The 26549-nt window shown below is 42.5% G+C and overlaps 1 protein-coding gene across 3 annotated transcripts in view; it reads left to right on the top strand.

Annotated features, from left to right (window-relative positions):
• Positions 1 to 3500: 3500 nt before the first annotated feature.
• The window catches only part of LOC310777630 (glutamate receptor ionotropic, NMDA 1), a gene marked incomplete at both ends in the record, with an annotated part of 63659 nt that continues 40610 nt past the window's right edge, over positions 3501 to 26549 (top strand). For all 3 annotated transcript variants that reach the window (XM_083638003.1, XM_083638004.1, XM_083638002.1), the window contains 3 exons: positions 3501 to 3749; positions 7980 to 8114; positions 9348 to 9524. In XM_083638003.1, coding sequence (XP_083494129.1) covers positions 3501 to 3749; positions 7980 to 8114; positions 9348 to 9524 — 561 coding nt within the window. The remainder of the gene's footprint in view (positions 3750 to 7979; positions 8115 to 9347; positions 9525 to 26549) is intronic.

Genomic DNA, 26549 nt, shown 5'->3' with positions numbered 1-26549 from the left:
CCTAACCCACACATGAACTAACCCTAACCCTACATGAACTAACCCTAACCCACACATGAACTAACCCTAACCCACACATGAACTAACCCTAACCCACACATGAACTAACCCTAACCCACACATGAACTAACCCTAACCCACACATGAACTAACCCTAACCCACACATGAACTAACCCTAACCCACACATGAACTAACCCTAACCCACACATGAACTAACCCTAACCCACACATGAACTAACCCTAACCCACACATGAACTAACCCTAACCCACACATGAACTAATCCTAACCCACACATGAACTAACCCTAACCCACACATGAACTAACCCTAACCCACACATGAACTAACCCTAACCCACACATGAACTAACCCTAACCCAATGCACATCCCCACAATCTGATTAGCTCCTGTCAATGCATGCATGATTACATAAACAAGCCCAAACTCTTCTCTTCTCTGTGCATGTAGTAGAAAAATACCGACTTAGTTTTAGTTTAGTTTATTTATTTAGCACACATTAAAACAGTGCAAGGAGGGAACGAAGCCCAACAGGGCTTGTACGGAGTTCCACCCCTATCAACAATCATAATCGTACAATCATAATCATATAAAAAATAATAATTTGCAATGGTTGTCATTGGTACAGGCTAGCCTACCCCCGTTAACTCACCAAATACACATGCCAACAGCTCCAAAATGCTCGTATGTACATGTTGTGTCTTGTGCGTTATGAACCACGTTATGAAATAATAATGCTAAATTACAAGACATTGTAATGGGGCTTTTGAGGTGCTGTGTGCAATCACTTTGTCAGGAAGGTCGTTCCGGCTATGTATTTGCTTCAAAAATTACAATGTCTCGTTATTTAGCATTATTATTTCATAACGTGGTGAATGCACGAGTCACAACATATACTTAAGAGCCTTTTGGAGCTGTTGGAATGCGTATTTGGTGACATAACGGGGTAGGGTAGCCAGTACCAATGACTACATTCACTGTGCTAAGCTAACTAGCCGGAGCGGCGGGTCACTATTCTTCTACTAACTACACGCACAGAGAGAGGCATTTATCATCTCGTCTTACTATCGGGGAAATGGCAAATAGGCAAATCTCCCAAAATATTCCTTTAAGCCCACGGCACCACTCCCCGTACAGCCCCTTTCCTTGCCCCCCACTGTCTCCCACCACCCACATCCCCCTAGCCACTCCACCCACCCACCCCTCGAATCCCGACTCTATAACACGTTCCTATCTCTCTAGCTACTTTAAACTCACTAAATGTCCGTGACTGAGTGAGTGTCCTGACTTTTCCATCCCCTGACCCGGCAGGCCGCTGGCCCAGCACCGTGGAAAAAACCCAATGTGCGTTACTCTCTCCGGGTTTGTTGTGGGTGATGGGTGCTGTTGTCACAGGCCAAGCCGTGCATCACCCAAACTGATGGAGGCGGGACGGTGTGGCGTGATTGAAGAGGCATGAGATGTAGGGATGACACTGACACATGGCTGCTGTGTGATTAATGAATTGTCTGGTGGTGGAGAGCTGTGCGACATGACCGACAATCCCCTTCCTCTTGGAGTGCTGGAAACATAACGTAGGCCTACATCCAGGCCTGTGTGTCTCGTTCAGCTGTGACCTCCTGGCCCCGTTAAAGCAGAATGAACAGCAACCCCCACCCGCTGTTTTCTTAACTGCAATTGGCCCATTTGGGGAGGGAAATAAATCTCACTCAGTCATCTGGGTCAGTGATTCTCAAAAAAAAATCATATGGACCCCTTATGTCCACATTTGGGCTTCGGACCCCCATTTAATGAGATTTTGTCTCTCAGACCCAAATAAATAAATATTTTTTATTGTTAGATATTATTTGGTGCAGAATTCCATGGCTGTCTGTCTTGTAGAGAAAACAATGAAGCTACTGTATGATCAAAACAGTTCTACATTTTCTAATTGTGTGTTAAATCCTTGGAAATGAAATAATGAAATAATAAAGTTTAACCTCCTCAAGGACCACTGGTGGTCCCCGGCCCCATGTTGAGAAACTGGTCTGGGCCAATGACTGCTCCACATTCCAAACTGCGTGCGTGCGTGCGTGCGTGCACACACACACACACACGCACACAAGCAAGGGTACGGTGGTGCAGTGGTATGCGCTGTCGCCTCACAGCTCGAAGGTCCTGGGTTCGATTCCCACCTGGGACGCTGTGGGCGCTGGAGTTGTGACCCCCCCATATCTTCAGTGCCTACTGCCCAGGTGGGCTATCTCGTCGAAAGGGCCTTTCTGTGTGGAGTTTGCATGTTCTCCCCGTACCCCCCAGGGGGTTCCTCCGTACATAACCCCCCACTAAAAACATGCAGAAGATTGTCATCCGACCAGTGACGACAACATCGCACACGCACACACACACACACACACACACACACACACACACACACACACACACAAACTCATACACATCCATAAATGGATCTGAATTGATTTTGTAGCCCTGTAGCACGTCCCAAGATAGCCTGATATTGCTCTTTGTTCAGACTACATAATATAGGCTATAAGATCTGTCTGAAGGCATTTATTTGTTTCTGACCTGTGTTTCTGACTCGGAGTCATGTGACAAGAAGTTAACATGCACAGTTACATAATGTAGACGAATGGTTATATTGATAGTAGCCTATCTTATCTGTCATGGAATTCTGGACAAATTCATTTTAAATGTTGAATGAATGAATGAATGAATGAATGAATGTGGACCGTGGCTGCTCTGTGGAATAAATCCGGGTCATTGATATGAAAAAGGTTGAGAATCATTAGGCCTAGCCATGCCCCACTCGCACACGCCTTTGTCTCGTGCGCTGCTCTACGCGATCGTTTGCCTTTCGTGTCGTATTATGAATCACATAATTTTGAACAATAGGCATTCATTTTTCATACCATCATCTTCCTTTCTCCTGCTCCAGCAGCAGCAGCAAGCAGGAACGCGCAAACCGAGGTATATAGACGGCAGGCAGGGGCGCGCAACCGCCGCGGCGCGCATGCACAGCTGTTCAGCACGAAGGACAGCAACCGCTCAGCCCGGAGCGACCAGCGGTACAGAGCCCACGGAGGAACGAGAGAGGGAGCGCGATAGCCCAGGAAGGACCCTGCCCGAAAGCTTGGATTATGGTTTAAATTCTTCTCTTAAAAACAGCAGGGTGGGTTAAGAAGAAGCCTGCAAAGGAGAGCGACTATGGTTTAGCAGCCCATGGGGGTGGATACAGTGCAGTTTGGGGTTGATCAGATGTTCTAATATGATCATGCTCATTCCTCCGCATTGCACGTAAATCCACCGTCAGTGTTCTCTCCCCTCCTCCCACCCCACACACCGCCCACCTGGACTGTGGCTGCAGCAGTCGCGTCAGCTGGCTGGTGAGAGAGGAGAGCCGTGCTGTCCAGGAGCGGGTCGAGCAGCAAGAGAGGCACCAGGGAGAGAAGCTGTTTGGAAGCGCTGGGCTGGATCGCACCATGCGTCTGTTTCTGCTGGCGGTGCTCCTGTCGTGCTCTTGTGCGCGGGCCGGCTGCGAGCCGAAGATCGTGAACATCGGGGCCGTGCTGAGCCAGAAGAGATACGAGCAGGTCTTCAAAGATGCCGTGACCCAGGCCAACCAGGTCTACGGCAGGGACAAATTCAAGCTGACCGCCATCTCCGTAACGCACAAGCCCAACGCCATCCAGATGGCTCTCTCTGTCTGCGAGGACCTCATCTCCAGTCAGGTAGTTGGCCGCCCGTCATCACCTCTGCATGGGCGCTACATCAAACACTTGCCTCTAATCATGTATTCATCATCACATACACTGTACAGCCTATATATATATATATATATATATATATATACTATCCTTTTCATTTAGTCCACAAGAGCCAGATACCCCCATTTGATGAGATTTTGTCATTTGTAGTAGCCCTATAGGCTATTGTTTCGTGATTTTGTGCAGAATTGCATGACTATTAGTCATCTCTAATAACTGTTACTGCAGTTTAAGAGGTTAACATCCTAACATGTTACTGTGCAGGATAAGATGTTAAAATATATTGTAAATGAAATGGTAAGTTTAAGAATTCATCAATTCCCTGGGGACCTCCTGGAACCACCTCAAGGACCCCAGGTGGTCCCCAGACCCCACGTTGAGAACCACTGTCCTACTTCACAGAATCCATGCTCCATATAGCCTACACCTGCACCTGCCATGTGTGGGGAAATGTTACTGTCAAGTCATTTGCTATTGGACTGTAACCTGCTATGTTTTGTGGCTGTATTGCAGTGCCTTGCTATTAAAAGTTGGGTCGTTTATAGTGAACCTTCCCTCCGCTACCATAATCAGCAGCTGTCTTGTCTGACTCAAGGGAGTGGGTTATAGCACGGCATTTTTCATGTGGATATTGCGTGACCACGCCATTTGCCATGACCAGATCATTAATCTTGAACTCTTAATCACTGTCTGTTCAGTATCAATCTTGGGGCTGTCTAGTCTGCATAAAGCTTTGCTCTGTGTAATTTTTATATAGTGATTCTCAATCTTTTTCATATCAAGCACCCTTGATTTAGTCCACATTACCCCCACTTGATCTGAGATTGTCTTTAGCCTATTGTTAGATGATTTTGTCCAGAATTCCATGACATTGCAGGTAGAGCGATAGCAGTGAAACGATGATCAAAATAATCATTCTTCTGTCTGTCCCCTGATGATATTTCTCCACCTCGTCCTGTTTGGATATTATATAGCCTATAGGTTCATTCCGCGATCCGTAATTATACGGAAATAAACAAGCAAACAAAAAACCTTGAGGAAAATACTTTGCAAGTCCATGTATCATGATAGGCAGATGTCCTTTTCACTCTCCCTACAGTTTTCACACAAGACAGTCTGTTTCACAGACATGCAAAAAGAGCATTTAGTTTGGGGCAGATGAGAGGGCGACTGTACAGTTTAGAATGCACAGCTGCAGATCTACTGAACTGCAATGGAACCAATGAGTCAAATGAGTGATGCATCACTCACAATTAACGACTTGGCTGTATAGTTGGACTTCCACTGTGTATGGTAGGCTACATGGTATATTTATTGCCAAACAGAGCTTTATATGGCTGTAGAGTTTGTGTGCATTTTAGTTTCCAGGGAAGGATTGCTCATTCAACAGTAGTGGCCGTGTGATATGATGAAATTTACACATTGTAGAAGTATGCTAGAATTGGGGTTCATATTAATACATAAAGTGATTGTTATGGTACTGTACAGAAGATAATTCGTTTTTACAATTCAAATGGCCTGAAGGTTTATACCATATGTGCTACAAATCAAACAAAACATATTCCATAAGTGATGCATAGTGTGAGTGTGTATGGCCCTGTGAGAGCACGTAATGCTCAACACGCCTTTTCAAAAGCCCCAACATTGTGTCGCAGAGTGTTGAGGCGTGAAGTCTCTCTCTCTCTCTCTCTCTCTCTCTCTCTCTCTCTCTCTCTCTCTCTCTCTCTCTCTCTCTCTCTCTCTCACACACGCACGCACGCACACGCACACACACACACACACACACACACACACACACACACACACACACACACACACACACACACACACACACACACACACACACAATTACTTACCCACAAATAATAGACACACAGCACTCCCTCTGCTTTACTGCTGCTCTGATGTCCCTGGCCCTGTGCTTAGTGTAATGACCCTAATTGATAGAGGCTTGCGGAATAGTACTTTAGCATTGTGTATGTATATATATATATACAGTATATATATATATATATATATATATATATATATATATATATATATTGTGTATTCTGTCACATGCTCACCCAACACATTCACGTGTAATCCAACCATCAGGGTTGGATTACCTTTTTCTTGTAAATTCCTGCATTAAAGAAAATCACATGTATCATTCTATCCAGAATACAGAATGCTAAAGTAGCTCTAGAAGGTTTCATTAGTGAGGTTGGCTCTTTGGTGATGATAGGCACTGACAAGGAAAGTCTATGGCAGATGGAAGAGTAGATGCCTGGGAGCAGTCCTTGGATGAAAGACCTCATTTTCGACCCAACCATACGGGCTGCTCACATCCAACAATCCATAATCTGAGTAGTCATGCCAGCATTCCTCCTCCCCGTTTGGAGCTCAGAGAGGCTTATCTCAAGGCTGAGCTTGAAGAAAGAAATGTACGCCATCTTGTCACCCAGAAAGGCCCTGCAGTACTTGGCCGACATTGGTTTGCCTCACGCAAGGACAAAAGTAAACCAACTGGGCACAAACGCATATCAGTTTGCCAGCCCACGCAGTGGAGACATTTTTATAACGGGAAAAAATGTCTCTCTTATAGATTACTTTATCCCTCACCTTTTACAGGCTTTTTGCCTATTGTACATAAATATTCGGGCAGACAGGCGCTGTTATTACTTGCCTAGCCTTGATAAATGTGTAAGTAATAGTCCTGTCTGCCAAAATATTATACACAAATGTTCAGGCAGACACAACTATTACTTACATATTTCTCAAGGCAAGGTGAGTTTATTTATATTGCACATTTCATACACAAAGTGCTTCACACAAGACTTTAGATGTGAACAAGGAACATTAAAAAACAAAAAAGAGCTATGACAGAGCTTTACCCTGTATGATCACCACTCTGTATGATCACTCTGTGTCACAGGTTAGAGGGGACCCAGGTGAAGAACCACACAGGACTCAGGAGACAAGTTGAAATCCCCAAATCAAGTTTACTGTCAGTAATGCTCAGGAACACAGGAGATACAAACACAATACTCCAACAGTCACTGAGTGTGGCACAGGAGCTTATATACCGCACTTGAAAATGAGATCTAGGTCTCAAGGTGATTCACCTGTATAAATAAAGGTTAAATAAAAATAAAATAAAATACCCAGCTAAGCAATCAAAGTCAATGCGTGTCAGCTGGTGATGAGTGAACCAGAGACAGCTGTGTCACTGACAGGAGACTTTGGCAGGAGACTTTGGACTCAAGGCCCCCACAGGAAGACTAGGCAGCAGAGGTCAGTGCTCTGACACTCTGTATGACCACCACTCTGTGGACCAAGAGGACATTCTATGATTCTTGTCTTATAGGCAGTGAGATCTGACCTAAATATCAGATCAAGAATAGAAGCAGGAATGACAGAGGATAAGAGAGGGTTGTGTCCTTTTATCTTCCTATTTTATGATTTGAACTGCACTAGTTTAAGTCTTTCATCTTGTGGATCTCTTGTCTGTACTTTTGAACTTTTTAATTGTAAATGTTTTACCTTTACTCAATTTTTTATTACTTTGCACTGCACCTTGAATTTCCTCAGCATATGAAACGTGCTATACAGATTAAGCCTATCCTTGCCTGCCATTAAAATGCTTAAAGGGTAAGTATAAATGTAAAATCAATAGAGAGCCAAAGTGAACGTCACTTCCTGCTTCAGCACTGTACCAGCCATTTATTTTCCCATAGACATTTCGTAAAACGCTTATAAAAATAGTTTAACTTGTTCAAGCCAAAGGGTTGAGATATATTTAGAAACAGGAGAGACCACATAAGAAAATATTTTTTCAATGTTGTTTTTTAAAGTTTTGGTCTGAGTGAAATGTTCTATGGTCTCTCCCGATTCTAAATATAGCTGAACCGTTTGGTTTGATGAAGTAAACCTATTTTTATAAGCATTTTACGAAATGTCTAAGAGAAAATAAATGGCAGATGAAAATCTCTGGTACAGTGCTGAAGCAGGAAGTGACGTTCACTTTGGCTCTCTATACACACAGGCTGCTGTATGTGGGTACTTGGGGACACATGTAACCCACTAGTGATTTTACCTGTCTATCTGTATCCCTATAAGTTACACACTTATTAGTTCTTGCTTTTTTTGCAGTCTGTTGAGGCAGCCAAATATACACAAAGTTGGCACGGCTAAATATCCTTGCCTTTGCAGGTCTATGCTATCCTGGTGAGTCACCCTCCCCAGTCCAACGACCACCTCACTCCGACGCCCGTGTCCTACACTGCAGGCTTCTATCGCATTCCTGTGGTGGGTCTCACAACCCGCATGTCCATCTACTCTGACAAGGTGAGTGATAGAGAGAGAGAGAGAGAGAGATAGAGAGAGAGAGAGAGAGAGAGAGAGAGTTAGTAGCTCCCTGGGGGGTGCCTTCAAAAGCTGGGTAGTTTAAACATCCTGTCGCTGTCCATTACGGGTTGCGGTGATTAAATGGCTTTCCAACTGAAAATTGAAAGGGCATCATTAATAATGTAATGCTTCCACTGTGAGTGAGTCGCCAGAATAGAATGTCGGAATTGTATGTTTCTGGAATCCACGGATATGTAGAATATGAACATTTCTGAACCAAAATACGTTGCACATCATGTTTCTAGATATGTGAATATTAACATTATACATGTCATAGAGTCTAACAACTGTCTCATGTTGTAAGTACATCGTTGACGCCTAATGTGGTGTGTGTGTGTGTGTGTGTGGGGGGGGGGGGGGGGAGACGGTGGTGGTTAGGGGAACCTGGAGCATTCCGGTCTTGCAAGCGAGAGAGCTCATGTTTGACTCCCGAGGCACGTCGTCTTTTTACTTTTGGATTTAACAGCAGCTGTCCTCGCTGTCAGGTGAAAAGAAGCAGCTGGCGACTGCACATGTATCGGAGGAAGCATGTGCTAGTCTACAACTCTCCCCAGATTGACAGAGAGGGTGGAGCAACGACTGGGACAGCAGGGGGAATTGGTCAAGTAGGCTACAACTGTGAAGAAAATGGAAGAAAAATCAGGGGGGGGACCTCCATCATACTCACTCTACATTTCCTCCTCAGAGTATCCATTTGACCTTCCTGCGGACAGTCCCTCCCTACTCACTCTACATTTCCTCCTCAGAGTATCCATTTGTCCTTCCTGCGGACAGTCCCTCCCTACTCACTCTACATTTCCTCCTCAGAGTATCCATTTGACCTTCCTGCGGACAGTCCCTCCCTACTCACTCTACATTTCCTCCTCAGAGTATCCATTTGTCCTTCCTGCGGACAGTCCCTCCCTACTCACTCTACATTTCCTCCTCAGAGTATCCATTTGACCTTCCTGCGGACAGTCCCTCCCTACTCACTCTACATTTCCTCCTCAGAGTATCCATTTGACCTTCCTGCGGACAGTCCCTCCCTACTCACTCTACATTTCCTCCTCAGAGTATCCATTTGACCTTCCTGCGGACAGTCCCTCCCTACTCACTCTACATTTCCTCCTCAGAGTATCCATTTGACCTTCCTGCGGACAGTCCCTCCCTACTCACTCTACATTTCCTCCTCAGAGTATCCATTTGTCCTTCCTGCGGACAGTCCCTCCCTACTCGCACCAGGCTCACGTTTGGTTCGACATGATGCGCGAGTTCCGCTGGAACCACATCATCCTGATCGTGAGCGATGACCACGAGGGCCGCGCTGCTCAGAAGAGGCTGGAGACCCTCCTGGAGGAGAGGGAGACAAAGGTGAGACACTGCAGCACCCAGGGGACCCCCAGAGTGTGTGTGGTGCGTTTTTAAACCTCAAAGGTCTTGTATGTATGTAACTGTTTTCCTTTCTGTTGTGTGGCCGCATCTCTTTCTCACCATTGTGTAAACATTGGCTAACATTCCTAGAGACATCGACAGCGTCTAATGTGGTCTAATCTGACAGAAGTTTGTATGTTTATTTACTCATCTTCACGTTGCTTTTCGCCATAGTCCAAATTATCCTGTGTCTATCCACATTGGGAGCCAAATAGTGGACTTTAACCTGGGGCTTTGCAAAGCATCACAGACTGTTTGTGGTAGTAGGGTTAGGGTTGTGTGGTAGGGTTAGGGTTCAGGTGTTCTGAGGCACATGATGTACAGTAATGGATGGATGGCTGCATTATGGTACATAGAGGCCTTGTGGGTTATAGGGTTATAGGGTAACCCTAAGGGTTTGTAGCCTTTCCATTTCACACAGAAGATTCGGGGAATGTTTCTGCCTTCAGAGACACTGCCATTGACACATCCATTTTAAAGGGATAGTTCACATTTTTTAAAGTCGACCCCTATTTGCTACTTACCAATGATGCTGTTGATTGGTAGAGTTCTTTCTCAGCACAATCCATGCTGTTCCTCATAGTAGCTCTGGGGAGTTGGGCAAAAAACGAATGCAAGGTCAATGGGGTCACGCTCCTGTATGTGCAAGCTGACTGAAGCTCACTGAAATGTCATCCACAGTCTCACACACACACACACACACACACACACACACACACACACACACACACACACACACACACACACACACACACATATTGGCTGCCATCACCCACATCACCATCTGTGGCCAGTCCATCCCCCTTTCCTCACTCATAACTAGCCTTGGTGTCACACTGGATTCATCACTATCTCTCGACGCACACATCAAATCCGTCTGTCAAACCTCCTTTTTCCATCTGAAGAACATCTCCAAGCTACGCCCCTCACTAAGCAAACCTGATGCAGAAAAACTGGTTCATTCCTTCATCAACTCCCGCTTAGATTATTGCAACTCCCTATCTGCTGGCCTTCCCTCCAAAACCATCCAGAGACTTCAGTATGTCCAAAACTGTGCCGCCTGGAATCTTACAAAAACACGCAAGTCAGAGCACATCACCCCGGTTCTGCACTCCCTTCACTGGTTCCCAGTTAACCACCGCATCACCTACAAACTTCTCCTGTTAACATACAAGGCCATTCATACTGCTCCAACCTACCTCCAAGATCTAGTCACCCCTCAATCCTCACTCCGGACACTCCGATCATGCAGCTCCAACCTCCTTTCTGTCCCTAGGACCAAACTGGCAAGCATGGGTGACCGTGCCTTCTCCTCACTGGGCCCCCGGCTGTGGAATCAGCTCCCAGGACCACTCAGGGCTACAGACTCTTTTGACGTTTTTAAATCAAAACTTAAAACCCACTTATTTATTTTAGCTTTCCACTAGGGTCCTCCCTCTCTCTTTACACAGGTTGGGGGAGGGAATAGAGGGAATAGAGAAAGAGAGAGCCGGAGAAAGTCAGGGTAGTCGCGCCAAGGCAGCCAAGTAGGCCAAGCCGGGAAGCGCCAAGCTAAACATCAACGTACCAAGATCGAAGGCCCGACCGAGTTGGGAGCGCCAGCCGCAAATAACGTAAGTCGCTAAAAAAGGTCGAAGGCCGGAAAAGTACAATCGCGAAGCGCCAAGGCGGCCAGGTAGGCCAAGCTGGGAAGCGCTATCGCGAGGTGCCCGACCGAGTTAGGAGCGCCAGCCGCAAATAGCCGTAAGTCGCAAAAAAGGTCGAAGGCAGGATAAGCACGTACCAAGTAAACATTAACGTATCAAGATCGAAGGCCCGACCGAGTTGGGAGCGCCAGCCGCAAATAGCTGTAAGTCGCTAAAAGGTCGAAGGCCAGAAAAGTACAATCAACTACTGGCGCCTGCAGATCTCAATTAACTTCCGGTAATCAGATCTTCCTTTTGGGGGATCTCCTAGCCTATGCAGGTGCCCTCCTCTTGCCTCAAGAGCAGCGCCACTGGCCAATGGAGTCAAGCGCCAAAGTATTTGCCATGCATGCCGATTGCTAAATAAAGTTTGTCTAATCCTACCAACTGGCCTCTCCTGATTGAAGTGAGGTCTCCCGACCATAGTTCAAGCAGAAGGCCACTCACGCGTAATCCGATCTCAACGTGGTCAAAAATCCTAGTATGACGTCTGCTATGACGTCAAACATGACGTCAGTTAATCCTCATATATATAGCAAGGGTTCTACGTCACCTCTCTCTCTCTGGCCGATCATAGCAGCAGCAGCCCACGGCAGTCCATCTCCCTTGAAGCCGGCCTCCGAAGCGTTGTTTTGCCCCACCCACCTCCCCAGTCCACCACCAACGAGTCTTGACTCCCGATCCCCCACGGGGGGGGGATCTCCTAGCCTATGCAGGTGCCCTCCTCTTGCCTCAAGAGCAGCGCCACTGGCCAATGGAGTCAAGCGCCAAAGTATTTGCCATGCATGCCGATTGCTAAATAAAGTTTGTCTAATCCTACCAACTGGCCTCTCCTGATTGAAATGTTTTTATCCTTTTATTCTTTTAGTAGCTGTTTCTTTATATTTTTTATTTTTCCCTGTTTGATTGCTTGATTGCTTTTATCATGCATCTGTAAAGCACCTTGTGAAGTCCTTGGATTTTAAAGTGTGCTATATAAATTGAATTTATTATATACACACACACACACACACACACACACACACACACACACACACACACACACACACACACACACACACACACACACACACACAAGTCAAGTTTATTGTATAGCACATTTCATACACAGTTCATTTCATTCAAAGTGCTTCACATAAAATGGATGACAGGAAATAAAAGAATAAAAGAAGAGAATAAAATGGACATTTAAAAGCATCACAACAAAACTTTAAAAAAGAGAGTATAAAAGTGCATTAGGCAACAGGCCTTTCGCAAAACTCAGGTCTGGGTATGTGTTTCTTTATCTTTATACTGTAGTTTGGACGCCAAGCATACCTTTCAGCTTGCGTCTTTCTGTTGCCCGTCGACAAACAGGTTGTTTTCTTTCTTTAAACCTTGCTTAAAACGAGTACGGCTCTAGTAAGCTCCCCTTACGCGTGCATCCCCTCCTGACGCAACACCTCACCCTCTTCTGGAAAATAGTTACCCAAGGCAGTGAGTATATCCGTAGTACGGCGATAGTGAGTTTTATATATATCTCACGCGAATGTCCCTCCATGGACCTTGCACCACCCTCTTCTAGACAAAAGATTTGGCTAAGTCGGTGGCTATATCCGTTACACACACCATCCCCCAGACCTGCAGCTTTTAGCAGTAATTACAATAAATAGCTGTCAGCAGTTAAAAGCGACGGTAAACATAAAAGTCTTCAGTCTATTTTTAAAAGTAAGTAACGTTGGGGCAGATCTGAGGTCTTCAGGCAGTTTGTTCCAGCTAGCAGAAGCATAGTGGGTAAATGCGGCCTTCCCATGATTTGATTTGATCCTAGGGACAGTTAATAAGCTGGACCCTGCTGACCTAAGAGGACTAGACGGTTTGTAGCGTGGGAGCAACTCAGCGATGTATTTTGGGCCTAGGCCATTAAGTGATTTATAGACTAATAACAGTATTTTAAAATCTATTCTCTGACACACTGGCAACCAGTGTAAGGACTTAAGAACTGGAGTGATATGATCAGCTTTCTTAGTCTTCGTTAGAACTCTAGCAGCAGCATTCTGAATGAGCTGAAGTTGCCTAAGTTATTTTTTGGAGAGACCAGAGAAAAGGCTATTGCAGTAGTCTAACCTACTATAGATGAAGACGTGAATTAGTTTTTCTAGATCCTGTCTGGACATGTAGCCCCTAATTTTTGCTATATTTTTAAGATGATAAAAAGCTGATTTTCTGATTGACTTAATGTGGGAGTTAAAGTTGAGATCGGAATCAATAATAACGCCAATATTTTTGACTTGATCCTTAGGCTTCAGGGATCGAGACTCAAGGCGTGCAGTGATTTTAAGCCTTTGTTCTTTGGGACCAAAGACGATCACCTCTGTTTTGTCTTTGTTTAGCTGTAGGAAATTCTGGCACATCCAGTTATTTATTTGATCAATGCACTGGCACAATGATTATATGGGAGCATAGTCAGCTGAGGAAAGAGTTATATACAACTGAGTGTCGTCTGCGTAGTTATGATAGGCTACTTTGTTTTTTTGCATAATTAGGCCTAGAGGGAGCATATAAAGGTTGAAGAGAACGGGCCCCATAATGGATCATTGAGGCACCCCACAAGTCATCCTAGTTAGGTCAGATGTGTAATTACCAATGGAGACAAAGTACTTCCTGTCTTGAAGATAGGACCTGAACCACTGGAGGACCGTACCCGATAGCCCAACCCAGTTTTCCAGTCTGTCCAATAAAATTGAGTGGTCAACAGTGTCAAATGCAGCGCTAAGATCCAGTAGCACTAGAATCAAATTTTTGCCTGAGTCTGAGTTCATTCTAATGTAATGTATGACTTTAGTGAGTGCGGTTTCTGTGCTGTGATGGGGCGAAAGCCTGATTGGAGTTTATCTAGGAGATCATTTGAGGTTAGGAATCTATTAAGTTGTAGGTAAACAACCTCTTCAATTATTTTGGCTATAAAGGGGAGATTAGATATTGGTCTGTAGTTACTGATTACCGATGCATCAAGGCTACGCTTTTTTAGGTAGGTAGCAAATAGGGCTAGACTTTGAAAAAATGTGAACTATCCGTTTAAGTTGAGCTCTGAGCTATGCATGTGAGTCAGTGAAATGCTGATCTACATTGAGCCAAGACAGACTTGAGACTGTGATCATGTATGCCCTTTAGGAAACATTGAATATGATGAAATGAGCTTTGGGATGTTTGTCTCTCTCTCTGGGGCTTTCTGCTGTAATTGTGTGTTAGAGTGAAATGAGTCCTGATTCAGAGATGTAATTAAATCAGAAGCTGATGAAACATTTCACATGACACACATCCATGGCAATCCACACACACACACACACACACACACACACACACACACACACACACACACACACACACACACACACACACGCACACACGCACACACACACACACACACATGGCAATCTGCAGCAGGCGGTGACAGGGAAAGTCAGAGCTGCTTTAATTAATTCATCACCGATGCTTTTTAAGAAGGAGGAATATTTGAATTGATTGCGTGGGATTGTGCAACCCTATTGGTGCAATTGAAAGGTTGACACTGACGCACATCCTGAACTAGATCAAACAATTGAAAAACCCTTCAAACGGGACGAGATCCAGGAAGTCCTTTAATATGTTTGAACGATCTGCGTTTGGATCCCTAACGAGCCCCATTGAGTCCCATTGAATGCCATGCGGAGCTGCGACAACACTCTCTGCTGCGATATATGTATATATATATATATACATATACATACATGCCAATACATACATGTGAGTATATATATATATATATATATATACAGGGAAATCATGTGTATTCATACAGAGTTAGTTATGGCTGCATGATATATATATATATATATATATATATATATATATATATATATATATATATATATATATATATATATATATCATGCATGTCACTAATGGTTAGATTGTCCCATAAACAAAAGGTCACAAGTCTCATTCACAAAAAACAGCCCATGCGTGTCAAGAGCCATCATCACTCCAAACTGTCCTTCAGCTAGATAATGAAACCTTGCCCCTGCTCCTTCATTGTGATTTGTTTGGGTGTCAGGTGAATATAATTGTAAATATAGACGTTGTGATTTGGAACAATGTCACTATAAGAATTGCAGATCACAGCTTTGTCACATTAGTGTAACAGAGAATCACAGGTGTATTTCTCACTAATTATCAGATTCAGTTGCATAAAGCACAACCACAGTCACCCAGGGATCATTGTCGCTATAGCAAACAGGTTCTGGACACTATGGACTTTGAGTGCAGACATGAGCAACACAGCATGTAATATTCATGCAAGATGCAGAAACGGAGCATTCAGAAGAACTAAAGCCAGGCTTCTGCAATGCTGCTGGAATGTTGCTTGCAAAGAGAAATTCCCCAACTGCCTGAGACACATAAAAATAGATTTTATGATAACAAATTATTTGCATTCTGGCAACTCGAGTCTTATGCGTAACTAAGTAACATTAACTCACAGTTTGTATTATCATGAATCAAGAATATGTGCTGTAAAAATCATAATCTTTTACCTTTACAAGCGTCTTAAAGCATTTGTTTTCTCAAAACAGGAGAAAAACACCTGCCAGCAGAGTGAGATGTCACTGCTTACACACAATCTTTTTTTCTTATGTGACATCTTCCTTAAACAAGTGATGTTTGTCACTTGATTCACGAAAATCTTTCTAAATAAAATGAGCTGGATTGTTTTTAAAGTGAAATTATCGACCCTACTGACAATAGCTTGTTCCTCTATGACAAGACGTAAGAACAACATATATAACAGCTTATTTATGACAAGGTAAGAATAGATACAAATAGCTTGTTCCTCTATGACAAGGTAAGAATAGATACAAATGTCAATGGAAGATTGACTCTTTTTTTGAGTACACAAGAAAAATGAATGACATTCTTCATGTTATCCAAAGTCAGATCCGCTAAATGCAAAGTTTTCTATTAGGCGCTGGGCCAAGACCGTTTTTCGTGTTGTTGATTGATCCTCATCGAAAGGTTACACAATATTTTATGTATGATGTCAAATAATTCTATGAAGTCTAAAACTGTTTGTTGGCAGCTCTGGTTTGATCGAAGTTTTTTGATAAATGTATATTTTAATCGTCACTCTACTCAGGCAAATTGCGGGGTAGCTGTAGTTTATGAACCATTCAGAGCATAGTATTTAATGCTTCAACCAATCGCAAGACGCACGCGCACGGCTTAGGACCCCGATCTGATCCAGGATCTGCCTGGCCGAAATGTAAACAACACTCGCCTACGGATCAATGTGTGATTTCCAGGTAAGAATAAACGCACAATGTTGAGCATTTAACATCACATGTTATTCACAGGTATATGCCACACTATATATTATCTCAGAAACTAGCGTAATTGTGTTTGGTAAGATAAAGACATTTGATAAATGAATGAATTTTCCTTGTAGGCTGTAGCTAGAACAGTATGTTGCTATAGCTAGCGAGGTGGAGGTAACGTTAACGTTAGCTAGATTAGGCTACGGTAGCATTATCGATCTAATGAATTCTAGTCGTAAACATTTCAGAAGCTAGGTTAGCAACGTTGGCCACACATGTAACATACAGTAACTACTACGTTTTCTATTATTAGAGATTCCAAGAAGAGAGAACATTGCCTCTGGCGATGACTAACTGTGACGGTGGGATGGGGAACAGGACAACTGCTAGCTGTGTCTATCACGGATCCAAACCTGCAGATGCCCGCAGATTTGGAGAGATGTGCTGCAACAACTCTACTCTTGTGTCTCCATGCTACTTTCAGGCTACTACACATCATTTTGCTCCTTGTATGGGATGAAGACCCGTCGTTGACGTTGGGGAACACAACAATTTCGATATGCAGCCTGTAGTGACAATTTGTTGTGGCAGGCAGGGTTCCTATGCAGGTCTGGAAAATTATTTAACATTTATTTGATCATTTCCAGGCCTTTGGGTCCAATACACACATAATTCTAGCTTTTATGTTGTAGCCACTTTGAGTCCAGTTTTTGTTGATGTGAGTAATGTTCAGATAGAGGGATGCTATTTACTATCTAGCTGCTGTCACTATGCATTATCAAATACCTACATAAATCAAATCCAGTCAAGAACATAGGGTCTGCCTGGGAAAATATGTAATTTAAAAATGGAAAGCATGTAGGAACCCTGCCAATCATCTCGCATATTGATATTTGTGGCTGTGAAGAACAGTCTTAATCTATACAGTGATATGCAGGCTATCATTCAATTTTATAAAACAAACTGCAATTGTGCAACAATTACATTTTATGTACAGTACTTGTTAGTATAGTTTCATGTTTGGTTTTACCTGTAATAAATGGGGACATTTATATATGTGCATTTTATTTACCATCACAGCATAAATGACAATGCATAACCCCTCCTAATGTGATGTCAGAATATCTAAGTAATTATGCATGACATATTACATTTCAGGACATGTGGCATAGAATATTTTTTTATTCCAAAATAACAACAGATGTGGGACACTCTTAAAGAACAATCAATTAACTATTCATACTATTTGCAACAGTAACATTTACAGTGCTGAATAATGGAGTTGCATGAATATGAGTGTGCACTGATGATGTGGTCTGCAAAGATGGTTTAGTGTTAGTGACCGGCAGCATTTAATTGAGAAATGTTAGTGTAACCTACAGTACATAGAAAAAAGTTTTACCTGGGCACTTCACAGACTGCCTGGAGTAAAGACACATGGAGCACTCTTTTCTGTCTGCACGTTTATTAACTCATTGAGTGCCAGCCACTTTTGGAGAACGGACGCTCCCAGTGCCAGAGTTTCAGAGCGCTTTCAGTGATTTCTCGAGGCCCACAGAATATTGTGTGATATTACTATGTAAACACCGAACACGCACAAAGAACGAGGAGACTCTATTGTATCATCAGCAAAAAAAAGTTTATTGATACCATTTTCCGTTCTTTAGTTATCAGCCGGAGAAGATAGGTTGTTTTCAGCAAAAACAGGCGTTTCAAATTAGAAGCTAAGATATTCAGCCTTTTGTGAAATGAAGCATTTCAAGCACATTCACTGACTCTGAAGCTAATATTTTCTGATGTAGTGATGTGGTGTAGTTGTGTGGTGCCCTGCGTGCCCCACCCCCCTCTCCCCCCCCTCAGCTGCAAACTCCTCCCCACACTAACACACAGCCTCACGCACCCAGCGTCTATTTTCGGAGCGCTCCGTTTTTGTGCGCCGGCTCCAAAAAAAGAAAAGCCAAACCGGACTGCTGAGAATGGTTTGGCCCTTCGGCGTCGGGTGCTGCTTTTCTGGCGGCTAATCGTGTGGAGAAACTATGCAGCAGAGACAGAGGGGCTCAGTTGTGGGCGCGGATTGACTGCTGTTCGCAGGTAACGTTAGCTCCAGCCAGAGCAATCTATATGGCTCTGGCTGCAGCATGCATCGGTTTCTCTTTCATCACGGGGCTTTTTCCTGCTGTTTTCCTGACCTTTCTCTAATCTAGAGAGCACTGTCGCCACCTAATGGGTCCGTAAAATAGGTTATACACCTTCAATAGCTACAATATTTGTACAATATTTGTACAGGAGATGCACGAGGCTTTGATCCACGTCCCACCGTCAAAAAACGCATTTGACGCCGATCGACGTCATTGGCACTCAACGTCACTATTTACTTTGATGCCGATCGACGTCATTGGCACTCAATGAGTTAATAGGGGCTGAGTGACATTTCGACAGATAATCTTCTTCTAGTCTTCTTCAGAGTCAAAAAGACTTCAATGTTAGACTTTTTTAAATGTTAGTTGTACAAAATCCCCCCACCAGTTCAGCCTCACCTAACCAGCCACACCTGAGGCCCTGATTGAGCTGCACCTGGGCTCAATAAAGGGTGGTTGATTGGGTGAAGCTCAGTAGGCCAGGCTCAGTTTGCCATGTATGCTGTTGAGAGGAGGCTGCTCTGTTCTTCCCAATTGATTGTCCATGTGCAGATGCATCGTTTGAAGTGTTAGTTTATTATAGTTAGTTCCTTTGAATATTGATTGAGTATTTGATTTGAATTAGATTTATTCTATTACTTTACAGTTGAATTTGTTTTCCCTTGTTTGATCAAATCCTTTGTTAATACCTTGTTTGTAGGGGTGTCACAATATATCGTCCCACGAAATTTCGCGATAGTAAAACGTCACGATATGTATCGTTGAGATGAAATCTCATATCGCGATTTTTTTTTTTTTATATAAATTTTTATTTTTTCAAAAATAGACTAAGAAACGTCTTTGTTTGTTGAAGTTCAATGTGTGGAAAGTAGTTCAGTTGAACAAGTCTCTGAAGAGACACATGATAAGTTATACAGGAGAGAAACCATTCAATTGAGTTTCTGGCAAAACTGTTTACTTGACAGGAAAAACTGAAGATGCATAAAAAATAGACTAAGAAAAGTCTTGTTGTTTGAGTTTGAAGAAAAACTGAAGATGCATAATGAGAATTTATACTGCTGAGAAACCTTTTAGTTCAAAGTAAATCTAAGTGACGGTGTAACTCATTCTATTTCAAGATAAGCCTTATCTCCAATCTCATGTTTTTTCTAGTTGTTATTGTAATAACAATTTCCCACAACAGCATGTTTTGTATTTATGCATTTCAAATAAAATACTACTTTTCCAGTCATATATTGTCATTATTCAAGTTTAAAAAAATATTGTTAAAATCGTATCGTATCGTTATCGTGAACCCAGTATCGTGATACGTATCGTATCGTGAACTGAGTGTATCGTGACACCCCTACTTGTTTGTCTTTTAGGCCAAATCATCTGTCCACATGATTTTACATCATTAATCAAGGGATTTGGTTTGTAAATAAAAACCCTTGGCATTAGTTCCTCTGAATCCTCCTCATTCCACCTGGATGTCTCACTTGCTGAGGCTACACCTGTAACCTCCACCTTTACAGTTTAACACAGTGTTAGTGTCAGAGGTATGCACCTTACTGCTACAAACTGAACATTTTCTAGTTGGAAAAAATAAGATTATTAAATACTATAATTAATTGGGCTATATTTCATATGCTACATTTCAAGAGACAATCTGTGATGACATGTTTCCTGTCACACCTAGCCCTCATTCGCAGCTTGACAGAAAACGTTCAGGCTCTGGAGATCTGATGTACTGGTAGTCCTTATCAATCCTTATCAATGCTCTCCAAAACACATCCTACAGGAGAACATAAAACTCTTATTCTTTGCAATTCTTTTAAAAATCAATGCTAAAACATTTTAGGGTAAAATATTGACACAAGTAACTGGTGATCTGCAGATGATGTAAACGTTTGTAATAAATGTTATCTCTTCTACTTCAACCTCTGTCTAGTCTGGTCAATTATAGGACAAGATACACTTAGCCTACTGTAACACAGTCTTGGGGTTTGTCTTCATTGTCTAGAATGGACACAAGGCCACTACTGCAACAGCAGCCTTATGTGCAGGGTGAGAATCTAGCACTGCAGCTAAATGCTGGTGAAATACTAAAGTGGCTGGTAGATTTAAGACGCAAAATAATTAATTTCCCACTCTGGTAACGTCCAACATGGTGTTAGCTGTAGCCTAACACCAGCAAAGAGACAACTTGTGTGATGACAATTCATTTAACTCTAGCCGGTTGCCAATATTGACTGCATCAAAGATGTAGCAAAGTAGTATTACTATTACTATTAAAACGATTATGAATTCTATTCGCTAAACATTATCTTAACAGACTTACCAGCTTAGGCTTCATTCTGTGATGCGTTTGTTACGGTTTGTTCACTTCCTATAAGTCCTGTTTGCGCAAATATCATTGGCTGATTCAAGTCATGTGACGCTAAAACGAGCATTTGATTGGTTTTTGCGATAGCACTGCCATAACGTTTCCCTGATCTAATAAGTTACGTTTTCATTAAACTGCGTTCGATTTGAGGCTGCCAACAAACGGAATCGTGTTCAGAAGAAATGTATTTAGTTCATATGAAAAAAGAACCTAAACTCAAGATGGGGATCGATCATCTCAAAAACTAAAGCAGATAGCAGCCTTCGGCCCGCCACCTATATGGAATGATGATGATTCAAGATTTTGCCGTTACCTCCACATTTAAAGGAACACTCTGCCCATTTTCAACCAGCTTTGTATCATTAGAACATCAGTAGTATATCAGAACACTGTAAACTGTTTTGAAGTCTGTCATTTAATTTGACAGTTATTGAGTGTTAAAGTGTGGACCAGTGACATCACTGGTCCACACTAACTCAAATGAATAACTCATTAACTCAAATCAACTCTCAATAACTGTCAAACTAGATGAATGATGAATAGTTTGACAGTTATTGAGAGTTGATTTGAGTTAATGAGTTATTGTTGAGTTAATGAGTCCACACTTAAACACTCAATAACTGTCAAATTAAATGACAGACTTCAAAACCGTTTACAGTTTTCTGATATACTACTGATGTTCTAATGATACAAAGCTGGTTGAAAATGGGTGGAGTGTTCCTTTAATGAAAGTAATAGACCAGCTGCTGGATCTTTGGGGGCACATGGTGATGACAGCAATTTCTGGGTGCCAGGATGATTTTTTTTCTAGTGGTGGAAGGGTGAATTACCATAATAAACCAAAAAGAATTGATGTGAGAATTTCAGACCTTTCAGTCCAAGACTTAACAAAAAGACACACACGCACTTGATCCATCAGCCGGACCAGGGGGGTACAAGGGTCAACCTAGATGTTTTCTACATTATACTAGCAGAATACATTACACTACATTACACTACATTAAACTACACATTACATTACACTACATTACACTACACATTACATTACACTACATTACATTACACATTACACTACACATTACACTACACATTACATCACATTACACTAGCAGAATACATTACATTACACTACACTACACATTACATTACACTACATTACATTACACTACATTACACATTACACAACATTACACTAGCAGAATACATTACACTACACTACACATTACACTACATTACACATTACACTACATTACACATTACACATTACATCACATTACACTACATTACACTACACATTACATCACACATTACACTAGCAGAATACATTACATTGCATTACACTACATTACACATTACACTACATTACACATTACATAGTAATGTGTAATAGTAGTAGTAATAGTAGACTCTACTTCACTCTGGAGTCTTCAGTCTTGAGTCATATTGGCCACTGATTAGCCATTTTTGTCTGTTTAGTCGGTCCTAATAATGACCTAATTCAAAAATCTGGCTCTGTTAAGTCACCCACAGGGGCAGGCGCGCGGGAACCTATCTCCCACCAGGGGGGCTGACGCATATACCCGGACTTGCGCGCAGAGCACTTTGCGCGTGCACGTGCAAGGTGCGTGCATGCGCAAAGTGCGCTGCGCGGCGCGGCCTTGTGCGAGCATGCTGCGTGAAGTTGGCACTTGTATTGCACATTGTCTTAAAACTTGAATGGAATCAGGGGCGCTGATTTATGTCTGTGCCAGTGGGTGCCCATGCTTGCGCATGCCCATCGCCCAACCCATCCCCCGATAAAGCGATAAAGCTGTAGTGACGCAAACGCACCATAGGAGATTTAACAGCGACCAACACACACATACACACACTTCACACACCACTTCAGTTCGACAGAATAGGAACAAGCGACCGAAGCACTGTAAACCACACACTCATCTCAGCACCATAGAACATGAACAGCATGATCAGCGACCCACACAGACACATTGATTGAGAGATCAAAGGTTTTAACCAACATTATAACATACACTACTACACCTCACCTGGAACTGGAAGTCGTACTCGTCACCAGGGGCGGTTCTAGGCCGTTTTTGGGTGGGCTTTAGCCCACCCAAAAATAGTCTCAGCCCACCCAAAAAAAATAGAGGCAAAAAAAACTTTTTTTTTTTTTTTTTTTTTTTTTTTTTTAATCCCTCTCCAAATCCATGGTGGTCATTAGTAGCAGTTTCTGACTACACTCAATGCGCTGTGTGCATGTTTCCCCCCCCCCTCTATGTTCTTAGGGTGGGCTGAGACAAAAATTTAGGGGGGTTCAGCCCACCCGAAAAGTTTCTAGAACCGCGGCTGCGCAGGCGCTCCCTCCTCCATCTATCTGCCTAATCCCACATCACTTCACACAGGTCACACACAGTACAGCAGCGAAGTGGTCCTCCACAGTCCACACAATCGTTCTCCCCACTCATGATCAATGAAACTGAGGTGAGCATTGAACAGTCAGAGTCATTAGTAGTTACTTAATTAGCGCATATTGATATGCAAATTAGCACGTAACGTTGTCGTAGGCTAAACAAAAGAACTTGTCGCTGTGCCTGCCAGACAAACAGGTGGACTGTGTCGTAAGAATTTCCCTACTTCCTAAATAATCCAACACTATTTGCTTAAAAAGAATATGATTTATTATACATGTGCGCACATGGAAGCTCTGTTCTCATACCTCTCGACAGACCAACTTCCAGTTCCATCAATGTATTCACTATTTGAATGGGAACATACAGAGGTGGAGCTTGAATACTAATTACCAGGAGGAGTTAAATGTAACCACTCCTTATGCATAATTTTGGGTAGGTTTAACGACAATTCCTCCCTTTTGTTCCTTAGAACACAATTACAAAATTAGAACACAGTTAATAACACAATCAATATGGAAAATTGTTCATTCATTAATACAGTATTATATTCAAATAATCAAAAATAGTTAACCCTCTTCTTGCAATCTTGTATAGTACAAAAGTGTAGGTGTATTTCTCTTCTTAACACTTGTGTTTTAGTTATTCAATCATTTATATCAATTAAATCAATCACCACAATGTTGTTACATTTTTCTCTGCATAATGTAACATCTAATCTAATATGAAATCTATCTATATTTTCAGCAACCCCAGGACAAGTCGAGGTGCTTCTATTTGGCCAAACGACCTCCCCTTAATTGACTAGGGTTAGGAAAAAGACTCAAATATGTAATTTAACTATCTAATCATGCACTTGTAGCGAAAACCCTCTTGGGACAAAACTTGACGAGACTACAAGCCATGAGTTTTTCCTAGATGTACCTAGGTGTTGCAACTCTAACTCTCTAAAGGTGATTGATTTTCCAACATAGCAACTAATTTACAATCACAGGAACTCTCTAATATATCAGTGTATATGATAGAAAGAAAAATAACATAAAATAAAGGAAAATAAAATAAAATAAATTCAAACTTATGTAGGAAATAATATAAAAATTAAAATAAAAATTAAAATGATTCCCTATTCTAGTCATCTTGTAACCAGGTAGGTACTATTTGTTCAGGGGAGGCTCCAATCCTTTTCAATTTCCCCTGAATACAGTGAAAGAAAACAACAATATAAAAGTATTCTACATTACCATCCAAGTAAACTAAAAATAATTTCAGGCACTTCCCAACTGATGATTTGCCTTCAAAGTTGACCTATCAACTCTGCTGTTACATATAATATGTACCCGATCTATTTCCCTCCTTTCCCAACACAGAAATTATAATCCCAACTAATCATACAAATAAGGTAAGTAAATAAAATTGGTAGATCCCATATACGGAGTTAAAGGACTCATTGGCTCTTCTGCCTGTTCAATAGGATTTTCAATGTTCCCTCTTTGTACCATAACTTTAACAGTTGCTTGGGAACAACATGAAGCAATGGCTACTTTTAAACAGTACAGTAGCATTATAAACCCAGCAAAAATAATGAACCCATACAAGACATAATGCATTATTTCTGCACCGATTAACCCACATTTCTCAGCAAGCCAATCAAACAGGGAGTACGTTTTTGGTGTGTGCAATTTCTTAGATATGTCATTAAGATGGTTAATAATGTAAGGAATAGAGTTATTACTATTATTCGGAATATATGTACAACATTCCGACCCAATTACAGAACACGTGCCTCCCTGACTTGCTAACAAATAATCTAGAGCAGCTCTATTTTGCAATGTCATCAGTCTAACTGATGCTAATTCAGAATTTATAGCACTGATTCCTTCAGCTGTAGTGTTGGCTAATTCCTCTACAATAACAGATAGATCAGTGATTTGATCCAAGGCCGACATGACACCATACTGGGGAAGCAAAGCTCTAAAAAAATCACAAGTCTTACAATTTCTATCATGAGTGTGAAACATATTTGAATGTCGCTTCTTCCGAGTATATGGCTTATTCGGTAAGGTATGGGCAATTCGCATGGCCGGTAAAACATATCCCAATGAACATGTCCCTTTCCATCTTCCAGGAAGATTGGCATACGCGGTTTTTCCGCAGATCCAGTACGCTCCTGGCGGAGCTCGCATTCCTCTCTCTGGCCACCCCAGCGAGTCTTTGGCAATTTGCATAGGCGATGGGGATCCACAATAAGTTATCCTTATGTCCGAGTGATTTCCCCTGGGATCTGTGACCTGCATAGTTACATTTGCACATGGGCATAGGCACCTGACTTTAAGGAACCTTATAATCCTGTATACATGTTGAGAGGGACTCCTCTCACCATTTCCACATGAACACTGTTCATTATCTACATTCCATTTCGTGGTACAGTTAGCTATCTCTCCTACAAAAGGTCCAGTATCATTTCGAGTGATGCACCAAGGAAAGGAAATGGGTTCTATCGCCACCGATAGTGCTTTGTTGTCTCCTGGATGGCAAATAGGCAGCGTGTAATTCTTGCAGATGTGGGTATATTGTCTCCTGGCCTCGATCGTGAAGTCCGTTGCTGTGTGAGCCACAGCGAATAAGTGACAGGGGGTTAAGGGGAGAGCCATTAAAGGGAATCCATCCCTACTGGAGTGTGGTATCAGCCCACAGACATAACAGTTTTCTTGATGCGCCATCTTAGCCACGGTCTGGCTCAGGCTGAGATACAAATTGCTCCGGTGGCTCTCTACATATCTCTTTGATCTCCTCATGACGTCAGTAGCGGCCGCCTCCAGCAGCTCAGGCTTCAACTGCTCCCCTCTGTCATCTCCGTGCTGCTCCCGGCCACCCACGTCCGGAGTCGATGTCCCCTCATGTTCCACGATAACTCCAACCAGTAGGCACACCGTCACGATGATCCAACGATGACTTCTCAGCCGCAGATTACTCGCCATGGCCTCTGTCTGTGTCACCTGTAATGAAATTATATATATATATCTTAGTGCAGTACTCCTG

This window comes from Poromitra crassiceps, assembly GCF_964638095.1.
Source record: "Poromitra crassiceps genome assembly, chromosome: 6".
Taxonomy (NCBI): Eukaryota; Metazoa; Chordata; class Actinopteri; order Beryciformes; family Melamphaidae; genus Poromitra; species Poromitra crassiceps.
The sequence above is the reverse complement of the archived record's forward strand: the minus strand, read 5'-3'. Positions and strand labels throughout refer to the sequence as shown.